Here is a 17,767-nt window from a genome sequence, read left to right on the forward strand (position 1 = left end):
TTCTGGCAGCCATCTTGACTCCTGATCCTGTGCTCTTCATACGGCTAAGTTTTTTCGTATTTCTGTCTATCGATTCTTTGGTACTCATGTTTTGTATCTAGAACAACAGAACACCAAGATCATTACAAAAAAAAACAAGAAAATTATATATAAATCATAACCAATAAAATTTCATGTAACTAAGATTACTAGATAAAATCAAGACGACTACATAAAATAAGATCAAGTTACAGTGTAATATACAATCCGAGCTTGCCTTTTTCTTTACTTCTGTTAAATAAACTTTTCATTTTGGCTTCAGAAAATACTGCCCAATTCTGGCTACTTCAGTATACATGTACACTGTGAGCATCACAATGTAGCATCCTCATGCTCAGCTGAGCAACTACATCCACAAAAAAAAAAAAAAAAAAAAAGACAGAGCAAGACAATCAAATGTACTTGTCTCCGAAATTGTAGCCACTGTGAATGAGTAATTAGCTCCAGCCAGAAATCGCATTTGACTGGCTAGCAGACAACAAACTCTTAGCGAGTCGTCTTATCACAGAGTTGTAGTGAAATTTTGGCCAAGAGGAGCAAACAGATAGGCCTGGTTGCCATCAGTTTGATATGGTACAGTAAATGACACCTAACATAGTAGTCGGGAAGTCTACATGAGAAAAAAAAGATTGGGAAAAAAAAATATCCACATGAACCCGAAGACTGACTTGATGGTAATGGTGGGCTGTTCGCCTTGTTCATACGGCTTGGCATTGAGGAGGATTTCCATGATGGTCTGCGACCAGTAGCTGCGGTAACTCAACAAGCCCAGATCAGACAGAGGCTTCTCTGGCGAACCTGTTTTGCACTCCACTTTGGACAACTCATAACCTGCAAAACAAAACACTCATTTAACCATGCTGAGAGAAACAGTTGAACGTAATGACCTACTGGCTTTCAGCCTTAAGGTGAAGTTGTTCGGTCACTATTTTATTGTGTCAGGATTCCCCTTCCATCCTCTCAAATTCACACAAACGCAATGTGAGTGCCAACACACACACATGCACGCACAGACACATGCACACACAAAAATGTGAATGCCTGAACACATACACACACATATTAATAGAACAAATGATACAGATGTGTTAAGATCGTTTTTTTTTTTTTAAGATTGTTTTTTCTTTTTATCCAAACTTGTTCCTTTGAAATTGACAAATGTTACTCTGGTTTTCAGACAGGCCATGACAGCTCTCATATTTTAGGCCTGTTGGAAACATTGCTCCTTCTTTTGTGTGTTTGCATGTGAGCAAGTTTTAAAACAATAACAACTCCTGTAGAATAATGAAACAGTGGCAATTCCTGCAGTTTCTGCAGTTACAAAAACAATTTTTGTCAGCTTGAAGGGGGCTTTGCCCCCCCACCCTCCCCCACACCCTTGAGGATGTTGCCCATGCACCCCACCAGGTGTCTCGTGCTGGCCTCTGGCTTTGGTACGCTTTTTCTGTTTTATTCCCTCTCACACCCCTACAATTGGGACAAATCTTTAAATGTTCACAGATTTCAAAATGTGTTAACGACCAGGGTAATCCTTGGACATCTAGTTAAAAAAGAAGGTATATTATATATGATCAGTTCTCCAGTGTTTCATGGATTTCTGTCCTGGAAATTCTTTGCATAAACCACAAAAATCACCTAACTGACACACATGTGCCAATCAATCAATATTGATTGTCACCACCAGAACATTTTATACATCACAAAGTCAAAACACATCTCGTGAAGTTTAGGAAACATTAGAGCTGAAGTGACACCAAAGAGAGAGATATATCGTGTGAGTACTGCAAGAAAAAAACAACAACTGTTTGTGTTTATTGAGACAAGTTGTAGAACACTGGGGTACTTACTGAATTCTATGAGCAGTTTGCCATATCCTTTCCGCTGATATGGTGGTAAGGTAAGGATGCAGGCCACATTGTAATCTTCTGTTGATTCTTTTTCCTGCAAAAATCAGCAGTACATGCCAATCAGAATGTACACACACCTTTCACACTGTCAATCACTTGAGTCTAATCAACACTGATTGATATGGATACTTACAAAACACCTATCTTTAGTCAATACAGTGTCATTTGCACAACAAGCTGCCTACCTGGGTAGAGCTGTCTTAGGCACTCAGTGTTCATTTCCTGTGTCATTCAGTTAGGCTTAAATCATAAATACACACATTTTAGAAGTGGATTTTATGATAAAAATTTGACCAGGGACAACTCTCTTGTTGCTGAGGGTTCTTTTGAGTACGTAAAATGTATGCCATATACAGGACCTCACTTTACTGTCTCACCCAAATGACTAGCATCCAGACCACCCCACTCAAGGTCTATTGGAGGGGAGAAGATTCAATCCAGTATGCTCAGAATGTCTTACTTCTTAGGGGGACATGTTACCACAAGGCCATCACTCCACTTAAAATGACACAGCAGAACATTTAAATACTTTCATCATTTACTCCAAAATGGCAAGCACTTCCCCTCTCATTCTGTCATCGCTCCCTCTTATCTACTTTAAAATAATCACAAATATTTGAAATGCTTAAATGTAAAACTTCCAGCCCAAATGGAATAAGGCAATAAAAATTCAAGGGAAAGCCAAAACACCCACAACAGCAGCACATACAAAAAGTTGTCAGCTTAGGTGCAGCTAAAGTTTTTTGGTGCAATCTACCCTAACATTTCAAAACTTTTAATCTTTTTTCTCATTTGCCATGACATTCTTTAACACATGATTCTTTACCAGGTATTAAAAGTGCTAGATCAGGAAAAATATTTTTCTTGAAGCACACACTACTATGAAGTCTGTGGGAAAAAAACGTTAAAGCTCTGCTGTCTAATTAATAATCAAGAGTGCTGACCTTGGAGAAGAATCCCACCATGTGGTAGCCCCTGGTGTCATGTTCGCACATCACGTAGAACAGAAAAGGGTCTGTGTCGTAGTACAGGGTCTTGTGGTCTAGGAACAGCTTGGCTAGAAGACACAGGTTCTGAGCGTACGCCTGAAACAGTTCACTCCTGTCCGTCAGTCAAACAATAATGTACACAAGTTTCCAAATCAACCGGTCAAAACAATGCCTTCTTTGCGGCCACACCCTGGAAATATCCATGTGATTGTATTTACCAGAAAATGCTTTTGCTACATTCAAAACCCTAAAAAAAAAAAAAAATTAAAAAAAAAAAAAAAAAAAAAATATATATATATATATATATATAAAGCATCAGTTGTTTTTACTGAAAAATACCCATCAACAAGTTAGACTACACCTTGTACAAAACATAGCATTCCTTGTATCAACAGCCTCTGTGTGGTTCATCCGTCGGGATCGACGAGGACCATCTAGTCATCCTGGGGGTGGGTGGGTTGGGCTCTGTGGGTGCGCAGATGACTGGTCAGGCCAATCCTCGCCCGGAAGGTTCTGACGCAGTGTGGACAGGGGATGGTGGCGGCTGTCGGGGACTTGCTGGCACTGCTTTTCCTGGCCTGTCTGCGTTGCTCTGCCGCAGCGATTCTGTTGGCCTCACAGGATTTGGCGCCTTTGTGGACAGCTGAACGCCACTTTGGTCTGTCCATTGCATTCAGCTCCCATGTGTCGTGGCTGATGCTGAAGGCCTTCAGAGAAGCTTTCAGAGTGTCTTTGAAGCGCTTCTTTTGGCCTCCATGGGAGCGCTTGCCATGTTGGAGTTCGCTGTACAGCAGTTTCTTGGGGAGCTGGTGGTCTGGCATGCGAACTACATGGCCTGCCCAGCGCAGCTGGGTCTGCATCAAGATGGTGTAGATGCTGGGCAAGTTTGCACGAGTGAGCACCTCTGTGTCAGGGATCTTCTCTTGCCACTTTATGCCGAGAAGTTTTCTGAGGCTGGTGGTGTGGAAGTGGTACAGCTTTTTGGCATGGCGTTTGTAGACCGTCCATGATTCACATCCACAGAGCAGTGTGGTGAGAACTATGGCCTTGTATACTTTGAGCTTCGTCTCCAGGGTGATGCCTCTCCTGTTCCAAACGTTCTTATGGAGTCTGCCGAAGGCAGCGCTGGCTTTGGCAAGTCTGGCATTCACCTCGTCGTCGATGACAACTGTGCGAGAGAGTGTACTGCCCAGGTATGTGAACTTGTCCACCGCGTTCAGTTGTTGCCCGTTGATGAAGATGTTTGGTTCAGCGTAAGGCTTTCCTGGAGCTGGCTGGTGCATCACCTCAGTCTTCTTTGTGCTGATTGTGAGGCCAAAGTTGTCACAGGCAGCAGAGAACTTGTCGACACTGTGTTGCATGTCAGCTTCGGAGGCAGCGTTGAGAGCGCAGTCATCAGCAAACAGGAAGTCGTTGACGGTGTCTGTCCTCACCTTGGTTTTTGCTTGAAGCCTCCTGAGGTTAAAGAGTGAGCCATCTGTGCGGTACCTGATGCCAATGCCTATGTCAGCGTCTCTGAAGGCATCTGTCAGCATGGCTGAAAACATGAGACTGAACAGGGTGGGGGCAAGAACACACCCTTGCTTGACTCCGTTGGAGACAGGGAATAGTTCTGAAGTCTCTCCGTTGTCTTGGACTCGGGCCAGCATCCCATCGTGTAGTTGCCGTATGACGGTGATGAACTTTTGGGACATCTGTACTTCACCATAATTCTCCAAAGGCCATCTCTGCTAACAGTATCGAAGGCCTTGGTCAGATCGACATAGGTGGAGTAAAGGTTGGCGTTCTGTTCCTGACACTTCTCCTGGAGCTGCCTGGCAGCAAACACCATGTCGATAGTCCCGCGTTCTTTCCAGAAGCCACACTGGCTCTCTGGTAGGAGACCTTGCTCAAGGTGCGCTATGAGACGGTTGAGTAGCACTCTGGGCAGAGTCTTGCCTGCGACGGACAGCAGGGATATTCCACGATGGTTGTCACAGGCCTGACGATTTCCTTTGCGCTTGTACAGGTGTATGATGGAAGCGTCTTTGAAGTCCTGTGGAACTGCCTCATGCTGCCAGATGAGCTGGAACAGCTGATGAAGCTTCTCAGTCAGCGCCATACCACCTTCTTTGTAAACCTCAGCTGGAATGGAGTCTGAGCCAGGGGCTTTGCCACTGGATAGCAGACGGATAGCTTTCTGGGTCTCCTCCAAAGTTGGAATGGCATCCAACGACTCACTGACAGGCACCTGGGGGAGTCGGTCGATGGCTTCATCATTGATGGTGGAGGGGGCAGTTCAGTACACTGTCAAAGTGTTCAGCCCATCTCTCAAGGATCCCGTCCTTGTCAGTGATCAGGGTAGAACCATAAGCACTGAGGAGTGGAGCAGATCCGGAGGTGGTGGGACCGTAGACTTCTTTCAGGCCATTAGTTCTTCATGTCGTTCCTGTCTGCAAAGCCCTGGATCTCATCAATTTTGTTGCTCAACCAGGAATCCTGTATCTGCCGCAGCTTCAGCTGGATGGTGCTGCGTGCGCTCTTCAGTATGTCTTTCTTTGACTGTGACTTGGGATCTACAATGTGGGCTCTGTAGGCTTGGCGTTTGTCTTCTAGCAGCTGCTTGATCTCAGTGCAGTTCTCATCAAACCAGTCTTTGTGCTTCCTGACAGAAGGCCCCAGACACTCCATGGCAGTGTTGTACACCGTCTCATGCAGTGCACCCTATGCTGCCTCCACATTCTGGTTGTCCAGCACAGTGGACTCAAGGCGTTCCTCCAGGGTGTCAGCAAAGCTCTGCTTGATGTTGCCTAGCTCCAGCTTGTTGACATTCAGGCATTTGAGTGCTTTCATGCCCTGAGGCCGTCTCTTGGGCTGGATGCGGAGGTTGAGCTTGGAGACGATAAGGCGGTGGTCTGTCCAGCACTCGGCGCCACACATGGCCCTCGTGACTCGTACGTCCTGCCTGTCCCTCCTCCTGACGATGACAAAGTCGATGAGATGCCAATGCCCAGAGCGAGGATGCATCCATGACGTCTGTTACGGGTAGGGAGGCAGAAGTACTGAACCGCCCCTCCACCATCAACAGCCTCTACAACCTCATCAAAGCACAGTTTTGAATAATCCTTATACCATAAATGGGGAAAAGAAAACTATCAACACTGGATATAATTACATACACCCATAAACATTTCAAACAAATATGGAAAGGAAAATTTTCAGACAATCAACAAAGAGCAACTATGCTTACCTTATTTTTCCGACCATCAATTTCGAAGAAGGAAATGTTACTCTTTCTGTAGATTTCGTTTCCTGGAGGGTGGCGATGTAGACATTTGGCCTGCAGACAGAACAAAGCTCTCAATTTCTCCATTTTTTAGCAAACTTAATTCAGCATTTGTACTGCTAGCTGTTGGCACTGATATTTTGTAAATTCATCTAAAGACACCCCAGTCCAATAAACAAACAACATTCACACACACACACACACACAAAAACCATCACTGGCATCCACTTTTTCGTGAAGCATACAATCTTGTATTTTCAAATAAAAATACTAAGACTTGTAAGACATAGGCAATACAGCAAATAGAAACCACGGGAATAGCATGCAGGAACAGTAGAAAAACGTATTTGCCACTTGGTTTCTGTATCAATATCAAATCTACCATTCACCACTAACATAATAAAAGAAAAGAAAAAAAACATGAAATACTCACTAAGTGTCTTTCCAAGCACTTGTTGCTTTTGAGGTATTTGAGGCAGTATTCACAGAGGTACAAAATGGGGTTGCTGGTCAGTTCCTGTAAATGGTATGATTTACTGACATGAACTATATTTTCTCTAGACACAGAGAGCATCATAAACACAAACCACAGATTGAGTATACACATACTAGCAAATTAATAAAGCAATGTTACAAAAACAAAAAAATTCCAAATATCTAATCAGCTGCAAACAAAAAAACATATATACATATTTGTTAATCAAGTATTTACTTTTCTAACTCACGCTGGATGATGGAACGCTATAGCGTTCCTGACGGAAGGTAGCGTTCCGAACAACGGTACGCTATAGTGGTTTTGACAATTAAAATCTTTTCTACGTTTTCCTCATGGGGTAGCATAAAAATCACAGCCACACCGGACATTGTGAATGTGTCAAGGGTCGAATGGAAAGTTTCTTCATGAGGTTCCGTAACTATACACTAGCTGGCCAGCCATTGACCTTGGTACCCCACATGACAAGCTAATCTGCATACGTATCGAAAATGGTGTCACAGACAATACAAGTGGAAATTTTTTGGAGCAAACTAGATCACGACAGCAACTTTTTACTGCTGCTGAAGTGATTGAAATGCTTCAAACTGAAGGTTTCAACGTTGACAAGGATGATGAAGACATTGAATAAAGTATCTGCAGTGAAGAAAGCTACCAGCAAGAAAGTATTGACAGTGACTCAGCCTCTTAGGGCTGTGAAGAGAGGGAAGAGTCAGTGGGTCAAGTACAGGGAGTTTCATTCAGTTACTTTGTGTTTTGTATTTTTTATGGGGGTTTTTCCCAACCCTAACAAATGGGTCGTCTGCAGGGGAAAGCAAGGGAGAAAACTATTCGTCCACAGTGAGTTAAAACTCTAAAAAAAAACTACTTATGGATTTTAACCACAAAGCAAACCTCTGTATTCTGATACACATCATCATGCAACAAATGCATAAAAGGTAAATCACACATCAACTGAACTGACTGATTGCTCACACCCCCGCCCCCAAAAAACAAGAACAAAACCAAAAACCAGAGCAGGTGGCCACGCACCCCCGAATCCCCTCCCATGGGGAGAGTGGGAAAAGTAGAGGTCCCAGCCCCTGGAACCAAAATTTTCTCCCCCCCAGGAGGAGGTGGGGGAGGGGGGTTGGCAGAGGAGGGAGGAGGGGGAACAACAATGGGGCCCCTGAGGGCCGTCTCCGTATGGGGACCCGGGTAACGGCCGGGCGCAGCCTCCCCTTGGGAGTTCGAGTCTAGCCGCGAGTCCCCACCGCCAAGAGAGGACTTGCCACTCCCCCCCCCCCCCTCCCCGCCTCGCGCTGGGACACCTCGGGAGGCGACGCTCGCACCCCCTTTTCCCCAGTCCCCTTCATGACCATTTTACTGGTACGAATGTCGCCTCCGCGATCAGTGTCTAAAGACGCATCGCTGCGGTCCCTATCGGGAGGAATCATGAGCTCCGGGCCTGGGAGAGTCTCCTGCTGGGTCTCAATCCCAGCATCATGATTCCTGCCATCGTGGGATGGCATACGAGGCACGGTACCTGCGCTTAGGCACCCAGCGAAAATCCGATCCCCAACAGAGAAAGGAAAGACAGGATCAACTTAGAGGTAGAGAAAAACGAACGATTCGAGGGGGCCGAGTCGAATCGAGTACACAGAATGCAAGAATACAATAAACACAAGCCGCATGCAGCAAAAATAAGGCCAAATGAATATGCTTAATAGCCAAAAAAAGCGTAAGACGAGACAGAGCGTAAACCTGACAAGATGGCGTGGAGAGCCTTGGCCAAAAGAATGATTCAGCGCTTACAGCTTTTAGAGGTGTTTGACTGGCTAAGAGCGGACCAGGCAAGACGGGTCGTCTTTTCACTGTTAGCTGCGCGAAATTTGGCCAAGCGGAGCAAACCAATAGGCCTAGTTTGCATCAGTTTGACATGGTACAGTATATGACACCAAAATGTCTTTTGGCTTGAGTACATGCAACATCAAACATATAAAGTGTGATCACTTTTGGATCATGACCATTCACAAAAATATGTATCACAACTTGATGAATAAAATCAACGCTGACTGGGTAAGAAAACCACAAGTCATTCAAACAGAAATATGAGAAAAAGCAAACATCAGAAAAAGAGAGAACTGCATACAGTGAGGACTGACCTGAGGATATGGGGAGAAGTACCAGGGTTTGATGCGCCATCGGCCAATCTCAATGAGCTCAATGTTCTTCATGCGAGTGACCACATCGTCGTGATGGGCTACCATGCTTCCTGTCTGTCGTGGCATCAGCTGCCCATCCTGGGAGTCCGTCTGTTCACACAGGGGACACAAACACTCTGTCCAGTCAACTGCTCTTTCATGTCAATGTTCAACCCAAGGACATTTACAATGCAAGGAAATGCACTGATAAACACCATCCAAAAAACTTTAATCTATTTATCATATCTGCTTATTCCCCACTGGCACACACAGAGCCGTATCAGGGCTGAAAAGGAAATCAGTATCAACCCTGTAGATAAGAACAGGTAAAAAAAAGACAAGTGAACAACAAAACAAAATGTGGATGAGAAAATTTTGCGAAGTACAATCATATATCTAGGACTTGCCTCTGTTGTGGACCGTTCTGTCAACTCTTTGCCAGAGGATTCAAATAAATAACGTGAACACAAACCTATTATTTAACACACATTACATACATGAAATAACAGGCATACCAAACACGCAAGTGTGTGTGTTTTTTGTTGCTTTTTGTTGTTGGTGTGTGTGTGTGTGTGTGTGTGTGAGCATATGACAGGAAAAAAAGAGGGCAAGCACATTATCATTGTAAGTCAGAACACTTGACATGCAAATGTGTCTCAACAGGCTGAGTGAATTGAGGCTGATGCCTGTACCTTCAGTAACAGATCTGCAAACCAAGTTCTAAAGTGCATGTTTCAGGCACAACAAAAAATCAGCGGCTGCCAAACAATGAGTAAACAATCCCAAGACTTAAAAAAATATAACAAAATAGAATAAAAATAAAGGCACAATGTGACTGGCTGCTATCAGTTTCCCCTGATGGTTTTTTTATTTTATTTTTTTAAATATCACACAATGATAGTGTGACGGGCGCAATAGCCGAGTGGTTAAAGTGTTGGACTTTCAATCTGAGGGTCCCAGGTTCGAATCTTGGTGACGGCGCCTGGTGGGTAAAGGGTGGAGATTTTTCCGTTCTCCCTGGTCAACTTATGTGCAGACCTGCAAGTGCCTGAACCCCCTTCGTGTGTATACTCACGCAGAAGATCGAATACGCACGTTAAAGATCCTGTAATCTATGTCAGCATTCGGTGGGTTGTGGAAACAAGAACATACCCAGCATGCACACCCCTGAAAACAAAGTATGGCTGCCTACATGGTGGGGTACATAAACAAAAACGGTCATGCATGTCCAATGTTACATGTCTAAGTGTGTATGTATGCGCACCTGAAATCTGACTGAATGACACAGGAAACGAATGATGAGTGTCCAGTGGTGGCCTGTTGTGCAAACGACCCCGTATTTGTAAAGCACTTAGAGCTTGGTCTCCGACCGAGGATAGGCACTATATAAGTGTCCATATCAATGATGATCTCAAGAAGTAAATCTTTGAGGCAGAGACCTCAGGTGGCTGAGCCACTTCTTGAGGATAAACATTATCAGACATCTGTACGCTGGCCTGCCCTCAGACAGCCACCACCAGGGAAAAGAATACAAGGCAGACCAATGGGCATTTGAAAAACTGTGAAAGACGAAAATAGCAGGAAAGACCCTGAATAAAATCAGCTGGCTTCCTCATCACCGAAGTGTCTGGAGAAGATTTCTTGGCACCTTATACTCCAGCTGGAGAGAACAGAGGACAAGATCAGTAGTAAGTGTATTGTAATACGTAAACAGAAATTCAGACTAAAGAGCCTTCAAATTCAAGCTGTTTTTCTCTGTGTCCATTGTCACTCTAACAATGTCAAAACAATTGGAATAATCCAACCCTGAAAATGTTCCACCACAACATGGATTCCTCAACATGGTATAAAAACAAAAATAACCACAGCATAGTTTGCTTTTTCAGGTTAACATCTCAATGTTTACCACACTTCCTGAAAACTTAAAGTTTCTACACCAGCCAGTTTACACATTCACCAAATCAGTATCATTTTCACTCAGAAACTGTAAATCAAAATTTACAATACAATCTTCAAAACATTTCATGTTGACAAGAAAATCACTAACACAGTATCACATCTAATTCAACTTCAAGCAAGATCAACTATTGATATATCACTATATCACACTGTGTGCTGGTGTTCCTTTAAAATATCCATTCACATTAGTGACTTTAGCTGAGAGGGTGTTTAGGCTTGAATGTGATTGTGTGCATGTGCAGGAAGAAATGAGGGGTGGGAGCAGGGAACTATGGGCAGGCATGCGCAGGTTTGTATATATTTACCAGTGCATGCATGTGTGTACCCATATATTTTCTTGTAAATAATAATGGTATTTATATAGCGTTGAATCTGGTGCTGAGACAAATCAAAGCGCTTAAATCTATCTAAATAGCATATAACTGTGCAAGCAGCTGATGACTTCAAAGGTTAATAGCACACATTTGTTCTGTAAAGAAACTCAAGTCAACATTTAGGGGTTTTTTCCTTCTATAATCTAAACTATACAAAACTGACAGACTGTATTTCAGATAAATGAATAAAAATAACTTTTAAAAAAGCATGCTTACACACACACACACACATATTATATATAATATGCACACACACATACACACACCCAAATGCATGAAAGTAAACATAAGTGACTTCAGCTGAGTGGGTACTGAGACTTGAATGTGAGCATTAGGTGGAAAAATTAAGGGGTGGGGGAAGGGAACCAATTTATGCACACATTTATGCATCTGTGTGCTAATGTGTGTATATATTTGTGCATATGCGAAGGTTTGTATACATTTATGTGTGCATGCATGTAATCATATATTTTCTTGTAAATTTACATTAATTGCTTATACCTGTGAGAGCATGCAAGTCATTAATATGCATGCAAACACAAGTGCAGGGTGAATATCTGTAAGTATACCTGAAGATCAATCTATTACTTTGTTAGAGACACTGGATCCGAACAATTGCAAACATATGCAAGAAATACATCACTGTAAACACACTTAAAATGAAGGTGTACGAGACGTCTAGATCAAGCAAGAAAAATAACAGGTGGCAAATTCACTTCGATGCAATACCCCTCTCACACACAGAACATGTCTCTCAGTCTCACTCTAAGATATGTATGCTTTATACCTGACAACTCATACATATTGCTCTGTATTAAATACCAAATATTTCAAGTAAAAATAGCTATCATGCAGCCAAAGTCCTTCCCAATTCTAACTCATCTTTAATATACAAGGCAGTTTTCCGACTCAGTTGAAATACAACTTAATTTCTCACTGTGTTAATTTAGCTCAATTTCTCATCAGTGCTGATATAAGCTTTTACTAACACGATGACTTCAATGGTTAGTAGCACTCATTTATTCTGTAAAGAACCCCAGTCAACATTTATAAAAAAAATTATTCTGAACTACACTCAACTGACAGACTAAATTTCAGATCAATGAATCAATCTTAAAAAACATGCATGCACACATGCATGAACACACATACATATACATACACCCAAATGCTTGAAAGTAAGCATGCATGCATTCACAAAGTACATATGTAGGCACTCAGGTGCACAACACACAGGTAAAACACAGGTACACTTATTTTTTTTAAACAAATATATAACTTTGAAAATGGCATGAATTCAAACCCAAGCCCAAAGAAACTGTGGGGGTAAATGAATACGTGATGGTTAGTACTGCATGCAAGCCCTACCAGTAGCACTTGATTGGGCAAGAGTCGCGGTGGTGGTGGTTGTGGCACAGGTGGTCTAGCCTGGGTCACAGGCTACAGGCACACAGACAAGCAGAGCATGCATTACAATGTCCATACACAACACAAACTTTGCACACAACACATTCACTGAAACAAAGGCTGAATACCACAGAACCTAACAACAAAACCAAAAACAAAGGGAAGGGTTTCATTTAAGCATGCAACAAGCCACTGACCTCTAAACAAAAGAGATAAAAAAAAAACGGAACACATATGAAGTGAACAATTTAAATAAGCATCAACTGCTGAAAGGTTAGTGATACACATGCACGTGTGATCAACAAAAATGAATAAAAATGAAAATTGTGCATATGGTACAAGATGACAACACAATAAGGAAATGAACAACTCAGATAACCATTAATTTGATTGACAAAGCTTATTAAGCACTTTAAAGGGGACTTTTTTTTTTTCACCCACTACCACAACTTTATCAACTCCACAACCCCATACGCTGGAATCAACGGAAATAATGAGTCGACAGCAGCACTTACGTCTTCTTCTAATTTCCGTTTCCTGTTGACCAAGTTGTTCTTTCGGCTCAACCCCCCTCCCATGCCGCCCCCTCCCGGGGGAAGAGGGGAGGGGGCTGGGGATATTCCGCCCAAGGGTAAGAGCATGCTTCCACTGGCTCCATTCTGTAACTGCATGACAAAGGTTCATGAGTGTCATTTATAAATGCAATTGTGTAAGTGTCCTCATATCAAAGTATTCCATTTGTGTTCTGAGTTTCTTTTTATCCACACATCATATCATCAATTTATAGGCCTAATACATGTGTAAAAGATAAATTATTTCAACCTAACAGACATTCAAAATCTTCTTCGTTTTTTTAACTAATGAATTATCACAAAAACCAAACTCTCCAAAATGTTTTGATTTTCTGGTTGTCCACTGCTCTTAGTAAAAATGAAAATATGTTCAAGATGACATGACACACTCACTGGTATCCTTTCCTGTGTTGTCCATGGCAATAAAAACTTTGCTGGTAAAAGAACAAACCCTTTTTATAACATAAAACACTCCCCTGACTCATCCATCCATCTTCCCAGGTCAAGGTAACCAATTCCTTCCATATTTGTACATATAGTTAACAATTTGTAACATGGATACTGACCGACCTAACACCCTGTTGCTTCCCTTGGACTCTTTACAGATATTTCTGTACTGCAGAGGGCAAATTCAGTTGTGTTTTCTCTATCATCTGTATCCTCACTGGGTGCTTTTAGCTTGTTGACTTTAACCTCTACATTATTTGCCAGTGTTTTCAATAGGACTGAGCATGTTAAATGATTACTGTTATTGTCTGTGCTCTGTGATTTGTAAATGAAGTATCACTTCAACAGAGCACTCAGAGGTTGGAGGCCTGGTCCAAAGAAACTGCAGTGCAGTTGCACTGATGCCATGATATGGTACAAAGTGTTAAAACATAATGTGCCAAATGTTCCGAGTTCAGAATCTTACTTCAGGACTAGCAGGGCGTGAACCATTGGTGATCTTGGTGGCTTGAGGTTCCTTCTTTGGAGTCTTGGCATCCTTCTTTGGCATTTCTGCCTTTGTGACATCCATACGCTCCTCTGGCACCCATTCATCCAGTCGTTTGTTGACTGAAACACAGTGGGAAACACATTTCACTTTTGTTTGTTCAAACTGCATCCATAAACGTTCTTTTTTACTTTTTTTTTTATTAAAAAAAAAAAAAATCATCATTGTATTCATTCAGTGTCTATTTATTCATCAGCAAAGTCTCAAATGATGCAATATCAAAACTATTATGAAGAAAAAATCTAAATAATCATTTCCTATCTGGATAATTAATATGTCAGACTCATATGTGAATTATATATGGCAATGGTGTCAATAATTCTTATATTTATTTTTTTCATTACAATAAATATTCTTACAGCACCAACATATTCAAGCACTGACAAACATTTTAGTGTAACTCGAAAACCATCTATGGACAAAAACTGTCAATGTGTTATTGGTACATGTATGCAAGTGACTTTTGTTTTCTTTAACTGCTGTTTACATTTTATTTTCGTATCAGGTTTTCCCAATCAATCTGACAGTAGCTGAAAATGATACATGAAGCTGACTGACCCTTTGAAATGAATGATCGATCAAATATATCCAAAATAATATTAAATGTCCAAAATCATAAAACAAGCATTATTAATAATATCTCAAATCATGAAATAAGTGTTATCAAAAATATCCATAGTAACAAGTCCTCAAAGGTGGAGCACTAACCCATATTAGATGTAAGACTAAGAGATCATTGAACAGGACAAGATTTTCATCCATATGCATTATGATCATGGCACATCAACAAGTAAAAGTAAAAACATACACTTAACCAGGGTACCCACTGGTGTGACCAAACAATCCTTTTACCAGACCAGACCAAAAATTTGGAATACCAAATGCCAATCTATACTAGTTCAAATACTTGTTTGCTCCACAGCTAATGAAGCAGATCGGTGGATATTTTGATATGTAAATTCATTTTTCATCACTCTTTTGTCTGTCTTTTTTTTTTCTTTTAATTTATTAAACACTTTGTTGAACAGTACTTTACAATGGTTTTAATTTTCATCAAAATTCCAACATTCTTCCTGACCCTGAAGGGCAAAAAAATTTTTTTTTTCTGAAACTTTTAAAGCCCTAGAATAGTAGAAATGGTTCTCCCATTTTTCTAAGACTTATTCAAGGCTTCCATGACAGTAAAAACTCTGCACATGGTACATCAACATGTAACAGACATGACAGTGACCACATATTTACATGCAAAAGAACCCAATAATATGCAGTCAGGAAACATTTTTTTTTTTCAACCAATCACAGCAACAATGATAGGTATTTGTTCACAATCTGCTGTCCTCAAACAACAACAAAAAAAACAACAAGAAAAACAAAACAACATACTCACAATCATCAAAATGGATGTAATACAATGGTTTGCCATTGACCTCCTTCTTGCTGAGGATTTCTGCCCAATCTGGAACAGATGTTCAGGACGATGTACAACATACATTTTAAAAAATATATTACCTTTTGTTTTTTTTCAGTAACTTATTTTTACATCTTTTTTAAAAAACCAACATGACTTTTCTTTCCTTCATTTTTTTAAATTCCATCTTCAATTTTAAATATTTTGCCACATAAAGACATATTCATTCCTAGATAATGTTCAAAGGATTTTTCTTATGCTATTAGATGTGAACACATTTAAACTAAATCAAGACATACATGAAGACACAGACACAGACACACATGCGCGCGCGCACACACGCACATATCACATCTGTACTTAAGTCCGAAGATTTGCGACCAGAGGGTAAAAAAGAAAAAAAAAAAAAAACAAGAAGCTGTTGCTTCATGAAGACAGAAAATACATGTCATATAATATTACATGGTCAGTCTTCAGCCCACTTCTTTCTTTAACTCATTCAACCCTGCGCCTGCCTGAGAGCTGTACGCTGCTGATCGTCGTTCTCCATTCTACTCCAAAAATCCAATAAATAATGGGGGGTTTTCCCGTTTTCCGCATCAATATGGTAAAATGTCAAAGGCTTACTGCACAGTTTAGAGCTCAATAAGATTATGATGGACTATTGCAGTGAATTCAACCCAGATAATGATGATTTGTTTTATAATTCTTTCGACAATTCACAGGAAAGTGGAGATGAAATTAGCAACCAGTGTAGACAATCAAGTTGATTGCCCACAACCATCAACATCCAACATAAGCTGACATTTTACTATTTATGTTTTAAATTTAAAGTTACAGTATACTATTACATCCTTTGTCATGAGATCAGCAATTTGTGTCAAAATTACATTTAAGTCATAATGTGAAGTTCGGTAGCTACTGGTTGAGCAGCTGCTATAAATCTGTGCCTGAAGTGAAGCACCCTTTCCCCTTGATGCAGCCAGGCCAAAACATGCCATGCTGGAAAGGCTGCACAGGCAGACGACCTTAAAGGGCTGAAAGGGTTAATCAACAGATCATTGGGTAAACAAACTGATGGGTGTTATATTTCCACTTCCCAAGGTTTCATATCAATGTATTTGATTCTGTAAACCTTTCAACAAAAATTGTTGTGAGAAAAAATAAACATAAAGACATGTGTTTGTACTCTGTGAATGGGTAAGATGAAGAGGACTGTGGAAAACGAGATGAGAGTGAGTCAAAAGAATGAGTGATAAAGATTATACAAAGAGATAGACTCAAGCTGAAGAGAAAGATAGAGAAAGAGAGGACGAGTAAGGGAGGTCACTCACGCCAGCCATCTCCATTGCCGAGCAAAACTGGAACTCTACACCCTTCTGTGAGCTCAAACTGAAGCAGAAAATGACAAATAATGTGTTAGTAATAAACCATTCACTACAAAAGTACGTTTCGAATAAAAATCGAGTTCAAACTGACGGTTCAAACGACATATGTCGAGCAAAATATGCAGCAAAATCTTCGAACGTACCTGCGCTTCCGCCATAACAGTCATGATTAATCCCGCACTGAATTTAAAACGCGAACCGGTGGTCTCTTTATCCCGCGCAAATTCAGAATCATCAATGCATTAAAATATTTTAACTATTAGAATAATACTATCGGTTTTCTTTGATCGTCTTATAACAAAAAACTATAATTTTTCAAATCTGTTGTATAGTTTCACGATTTCGTTTCTTCCTTGTCGAACCACGTGCTTTTGACAATTGTGTCGAACACCATTTTCAACAGTCGTTACAGATCAGGCCAGAAAATTCTAGAGCTCCCCCCTGGAACACCAGAAAGACCTCACACATTGATGGCAGACATCCAGAACCCACCCTGTCGATTAATACAACAATAAATTATCGAATACGCAGTCAAGAGGTCGTTAAACTCATTAAGTCTTAACAAAAACAAAAAAGTATCTGGTCAGGCCCAGGGGTGGATTGCTTGGGTTGCTTGAGCGAACTTAACAGCGCTAAGTTTGCTTATCGTTAAGGATGTTCCTAACTCCACAGTGAATTACATATACTTTGGAACGTTTAGTTCTTATCTCTAAGCACACTTAGCCGGGCCGCCGGGGCTGCAAAGATCGCCGCCTCAGTCATGTAACTGGACTTGGCCCAGCCAGGTTA

General features: G+C 41.2%; 1 protein-coding gene across 2 annotated transcripts in view; it reads right to left on the reverse strand.

Moving 5' to 3' along the window:
* The window catches only part of LOC143296442 (histone acetyltransferase KAT5-like), a 23,937-nt gene extending 6,761 nt beyond the window's left edge, over nt 1–17,176 (reverse strand). Inside the window, exons 1-12 of one of the 2 annotated variants that reach the window (XM_076608373.1) lie at nt 17,122–17,176; nt 16,925–16,982; nt 15,570–15,638; nt 14,102–14,244; nt 13,132–13,281; nt 12,578–12,649; nt 8,838–8,987; nt 6,634–6,717; nt 6,165–6,254; nt 2,891–3,031; nt 1,887–1,980; nt 708–870 (exon numbers count right to left, since the gene is read on the reverse strand). In XM_076608373.1, coding sequence (XP_076464488.1) covers nt 708–870; nt 1,887–1,980; nt 2,891–3,031; nt 6,165–6,254; nt 6,634–6,717; nt 8,838–8,987; nt 12,578–12,649; nt 13,132–13,281; nt 14,102–14,244; nt 15,570–15,638; nt 16,925–16,982; nt 17,122–17,145 — 1,238 coding nt within the window. In that variant the 5' untranslated portion in view covers nt 17,146–17,176. The remainder of the gene's footprint in view (nt 1–707; nt 871–1,886; nt 1,981–2,890; nt 3,032–6,164; nt 6,255–6,633; nt 6,718–8,837; nt 8,988–12,577; nt 12,650–13,131; nt 13,282–14,101; nt 14,245–15,569; nt 15,639–16,924; nt 16,983–17,121) is intronic. The other variant, XM_076608374.1, reaches the window with a different exon arrangement.
* Nucleotides 17,177–17,767: the final 591 nt, after the last annotated feature.

Source organism: Babylonia areolata, chromosome 21, assembly GCF_041734735.1.
Source record: "Babylonia areolata isolate BAREFJ2019XMU chromosome 21, ASM4173473v1, whole genome shotgun sequence".
Classification (NCBI taxonomy): domain Eukaryota; kingdom Metazoa; phylum Mollusca; class Gastropoda; order Neogastropoda; family Buccinidae; genus Babylonia; species Babylonia areolata.